This window comes from Scylla paramamosain, chromosome 1, assembly GCF_035594125.1.
Source record: "Scylla paramamosain isolate STU-SP2022 chromosome 1, ASM3559412v1, whole genome shotgun sequence".
Classification (NCBI taxonomy): Eukaryota; Metazoa; Arthropoda; class Malacostraca; order Decapoda; family Portunidae; genus Scylla; species Scylla paramamosain.
In genome coordinates, this window is record NC_087151.1 from 21,680,228 (window position 1) to 21,686,057 (window position 5,830).

The window sequence follows — 5,830 nt, forward strand, 5'->3', positions numbered from 1 at the left end:
TTCTTCTTTCTCTCACCCCTATTCTGTCCACCTCTCTAACGCAAGAGTTAACCAGTATTCTCAATCATTCATCCCTTTCTCTGGTAAACTCTGGAACTCCCTGCCTGCTTCGGTATTTCCACCTTCCTATGACTTGAATTCCTTCAAGAGGGAGGTTTCAAGACACTTGTTCACCAATTTTTGACCACTGCTTTGACCCTTTTATGGGACTGGCATTTCAGTGGCCATATTTTTTTTATTGGATTTTTCTTGCCCTTGCCCAGTGTTCTTCCTGCATAAAAAAAAACAAAAAAGTATTCGGAGTGTTTTTGAACATTGAAAATACACTAAATTAAAGGTAGACATTATGAAAAAAAAAAAAAAAACATGTATTATGAGTGTTTCTTTTTTTTTTCTTTTTTTTTTTTACTATAATACGAAAACGTCTTAACAGCACTCGATAAAGAAAAACAAATCAGCATTGCCAAAACCATGTATTTTTTATGTGTTTCACATTGTTACGTGCCATAACGAGAAAATACATGTCAAGTACCCTATATGGGGAAAGAAAACGACATTTCAAGAAAAGTGTCTTTTAAGTGTTCAGGCACCAGAAGACTAAAAACCATGGAAAGCACCCTATATGAGAAAAAAAAAGCAACATTACCAAAAACGTTTATTGTTTATTTGTGTGCTTGAGCTATTTATGTACCAAAACGCTAAAACGCAGATAAAACACCTTTTATGGAGAAACAGAATAACTTTACGAAAAATAAGTATTTTCAGTATTTTTTATCTTGTTATGTACAACATAACATACATGAACCGCGACGGTTCATGGGCCTACTCCACATGAACAAGGAACTGTGTAACTTTGAAGAAGTGTCGCGGCTTACCCTAACCTGCAGGCTTGCCCGGGGACTAGTAGGAGATTCCCTGTAACCAGTTGGGGGCAATAAGCAGCAGGAAAGGACTAATTAACAGTTCCGAAGAGCCAGGATAGGCCTAGCAAGCCACTGGTGTTACAGTTTTTGCTCAAGAAACGCAGAACGTGCCTCGGAATCGGACTGACCAAAGGGTAACGAACCGGAATGGAACTGGACATGAAAATAGGAAACAAAAGACAATAAAGATTGCAACGATAAACTTGGCAACATTCATGGATAAAGAAGAGGAAATAATAGAGATGATGAAGGAAAGAAAGCTGGAAATCGTTGGATTATGTGAAACTAGAATCAAAGGGAAAGGAGAAAAAACATTACATGAAAATTATAAGATCATGTATAGTGGTAATGAGGATGGAAGACATGGGGTTGCTATAATGATGTCACCACTGATGGCAGAAAGGATGGACAGTATGGACTGCAGAAATGAGAGAGTGATGGGTATAACGTTAACTATAGATCAGACAAAAATTAGCATTATCCAAACATATGCTCCACAACAGGGCAGAAGTCTGAGGGAGAAAGAGCAGTTTTATGAAACTCTACAGGAAATGACAGAAACAATAAGACATCACGAGAATGTCATTGTCATGGGAGACATGAATGGACATATCGGACAGAATAGAGATGGAGTAGAGCACGTCATCGGAGAGTTTAGCATTGGCGAAAGGAACCAGGAGGGAGAAAGAATAATAGATTATTGTGTGATGAATAACATGTCCATTATGAATACTTATTATAAACATCAGGAGAGCCATAAATGGACATGGTATCGGTGGAATGAAGCACAACAAGGATATACTGAGAGGTCAATGATTGACCTGTTTCTCACCAACAAGAAAAACTTATTTAAAGATGTTAGGACTATACCATCTGTGTCCTTAGACTCTGACCACAGGTTGGTGGTGGCTAAATTAAAAATTGTAAAACCAAAGGAAAAAGTCAAGAAAAAGCAAAAGAGATTCAAACTGGAAAACCTCAAGGACGAAGAGAAGAAGCAAGCACTACGGCAACTGGTAACATTACGAAAACCAACCGAACTGGAATTGGAAGAAATGAACATAGAAGAACAATGGAATAAATTCAAGAACACTGTGTATGGGGCAGCTGAGGAGACAGTTGGTATTAAAATCAAATATGGAACCAAAAAGAAAAGTACTGCATGGTGGACTTATGATGTTAAGGAAGCAGTCAAAGAAAAAACAAGATCTTTCAGAAAATGGATGAAAACAAGAAACATTGAAGATAGAGAAGATTACGTAGATAAACGAAACAGTGCAGAAGCAACCAAAAGAGCAGCCAAGGAGGACATGTGGATCAAGATTGGTCAAGATCTAGAGAGAGACGTAGAAGGAACAAGAAAATTATTGTATAGCATGGCTAAGAACTATAGGAAAGGAAATAACGAATCAACATATGCAATAATGAACAAAACAGGAGAATTACTAACAAAACCACAGGAGATTGAAGAAAGATGGAGAGAATACTTCCAAGAACTTCTAAATGTGGAGGATGTGGAAGTGGATGAAGAGCGGAATCTAGATATACAGGAAGAACAAGGAGAGAACCCAAATGAGATCAGTACAGAGGAAGTGAAGGATGAACTAAAGAAGATGAGAAGCGGCAAAGTCCCGGGGGACGACGAGCTCCCTATAGAGCTATTTAAAGCTGCTGGGGAAGAATGTGTAGAGTGGATGAGGTACATTTTCAGTAATGCGTGGAAAGAGGAAAAAGTGCCCCATGACTGGCACAAAGCAATAGTATGTCCAATATATAAGAAAGGCAGTAAAACAGATTGTGTAAATTATAGAGGTATATCCCTGTTATCTCGTGTTGGAAAATTGTACGAAAGAATAGTTGAGAAAAGATTAAGAACCTGTGTCGAGGAGAAACTAGGAATATGGCAGTATGGTTTCAGGCCCAATAGGAGCACGACAGATCTAGTGTTCACTTTAAAGATGATAATGGAGAAGAGTTGGGAGTGGAGCATTGATAAATATGTGGCTTTTATAGATCTGGAAAAAGCCTTTGATAGAATTAGAAGAGATTGCTTGTGGAGAGTCTTACAACATCAAGACTACGGCATAAACTCTAAACTGATACGAGTAATTAAGAGTATATATAAGAACACGGAGAGCAGAGTCAAGAACAGAGAGCTGGAGAGTGAATGGTTTAGCATTAAGACAGGAGTGAGACAAGGGGGAGTGCTCTCTCCTTTGCTATTCATTATATACATGGACAGATGCCTGAAGGAAGTGTGTGTAAGGGAGGATAAAGAGATCACGCTGGCCTATGCAGACGATGTCGCTGTCGTGACAGGAAGCCAACAAGATCTTCAAGAGGCCATGACAAGATGGAATGATGTCTTAAATAGGGAAGGAATGAGAATGAACAAACAAAAAACAGAAATAATGAAAGTTGGCAGAATAAAGGAGGAATGTAATATTTACATAGATAACGTTAAACTGAAGCAGACCGACAAATTTTGTTATCTGGGAGTACTTTTCGACGAGGAAAACAGACAGAATATAGAAATTTTAAATAGAATACAGAAGTACAATGCAAATGTCAGTGCATTGTATCCCATACTTAAAGATAAGAATATTCCAACAAAAGCTAGAACCATAATATTTACAACAATGCTAAGACCAGTACTTCTATATGGGTCAGAAACTTGGACACTGACAACAAGAACATCATCACAAATACAAGCAGCAGAAATGAGAGTTCTGAGAATGATCCGAGGTGTGACCAGACTTGATAGAATTAAAAATGAAGAAACCAGAGAGAGATTACGGATAACATCTATACTGAAGATAATTGAAAAGAACAAATTGAGATGGTATGGACATGTCCAAAGAATGGAAGATACAAGATACGCAAGGAAGTTTCTGGAATGGGTTCCTCTAGGCAGGAGGCCGGTGGGACGACCTAGGAAGCGATGGATGCAGGGAGTTGAAGAAGCTACTGAACGAAGAGGAAGAAATCTACAAGAAATAACCAGAGATGAGGATTTCATGGATAGAGACCTTTGGAGAAGATTTGTAGAGGCCGGACACTGACAGGCATTGCCTACCTTGCGTCTGGTGAGAAAGGTGGTGAGAAATGTACAGAAACGCCAAAATGCAAAGAAATATGCAACACCAAAACGCAATGAAATAGCTTATCCTATATGGGGAAACTAAAGAACATTATGAAGAAAGTGTATTATTAAATTTTTTGAGCATCTTAGGTACCAAAACTTGAAAACGCATGAATAAATATTTAAAGTGTATTTCACATTGTTAGGTACTAAACCTCAAAAAAAAATAATAAAATAAAAAAAAATATATATATATATATATATATATATATATATATATATATATATATATATATATATATATATATATATATATATATATATATATATATATATATATATATATATATATATATATATATATATATATATATATATATATATATATATATATATATATATATATATATATATATATATATATATATATATATATATATATGTACCTTATATGGGCAAAAGGAAACGAGATTTCGAGAAACATGTCTTTTGAGTATTTATAAGTGTGTTAGGGGCCATATTGCAAAAAAAGCATGGAAAGCAACCTATATGTGAAAAACAAAGGAACATTACCAATAACGTATATTTTCAGTGTTTTTTGAGCTACGTACGTACCAAAACTCTAAAACGAATGGAGAGCACCCTTTATGGAGAAACAGAATAATATCATCAAAACAAGTACTTTCAGTGTTTCTGAGCTTCTTACGTAGAGAATGCCAAAATCCATGAAAAGTACTCCAAGTGGGAAACAGAAAGACATAACGAGAAACGTGAATTATAAGTGTTTTTGAACTCCTTAGGTATAAAAAAAAACAAAAACGCATGAATAGCACTCTATATGGAGAGATAGAATAACATTACCAAAAACGCGTATTTTCAGTGTATTTTACATTGTTAGTTAGAAAAACACCAACATGCAAGCAAAACACCCTATATTGTTAATAGAAATGACATATCAAAAACGTGTCTTCTTTAGAAATCTTCCTATATGGAAAAACTGAACAACATTACCAAAAACCGTGAATTTTGAGTGCTTTTGAGCTTGTTACGTACAAAATTGCAAAACTGCAAAAATGCATGGAAAATACCCTACATAGGCAAAAGAAGGAAAATTACGAGAAACGCGTATTATGTGTTTTTTAGATTCGTAGTTATCAAAACGCTAAAACGCACAAATAGCAATCTATATAAAGAATCTCAACAACTTTACCAAAAACGTGTATTTTGAGGATTTTTAACATATTTAGATACCAAAACGCCAAAAATGCATTCAAACCACGCTCTAGGGAGAAATAAAAAAAAAAAATAATAATAATTTCCAGAAACATGTCTTTTGAGTGTTTATGAGCGTGTTAGGCACCAAAACGTTTAAAAGCATAGAAAGCACCCTATATGAGAAAACAAAACAACATTACCAAAAACGTGTCTCCTTTTTTTCAGCTACTTACGTAGCAAAACGCTAAAGTGCATGTAAAACAATAATAATACCAGAAACATATATTTTGAGTGTTTTGAGCCCATATATACAAAAACAGCAAAATGCCTGAACATTAACCAGTATGGGGAAACGTAAAGACATTAAGAGAAACGTGTATCATGGCTGTTTTTTTTAAGTTTCTTAGATACTAAAAAGCTAAAACGCATGTATAGCACTTCAGATGGAGAAATAGAACATTACCAGAAAACGTACCCTTTCAGTGTATTTTACATTATTAGGTAGGAAAACTCCAAATTGGATGCAAAACACCCTATATGGAGAAAAGAAACAATATTAAAAAAAAAAAAAACTTCGTTTTTAAGTGTTTATGAGCGTTTTAGGCACCAT

The 5,830-nt window shown here is 35.4% G+C and overlaps 1 protein-coding gene across 1 annotated transcript; it reads left to right on the forward strand.

Annotated features, from left to right (window-relative positions):
- The first annotated feature begins 1,303 nt into the window (after nucleotides 1-1,303).
- LOC135103501 (craniofacial development protein 2-like) lies at nucleotides 1,304-2,784 on the forward strand. The gene is made up of 3 exons (XM_064009920.1): nucleotides 1,304-1,939; nucleotides 2,474-2,608; nucleotides 2,734-2,784. The coding sequence occupies exons 1-3, from the start codon at nucleotides 1,304-1,306 to the stop codon at nucleotides 2,782-2,784; spliced, it is 822 nt and encodes a 273-aa protein (XP_063865990.1).
- The last annotated feature ends 3,046 nt before the right edge of the window (nucleotides 2,785-5,830 follow it).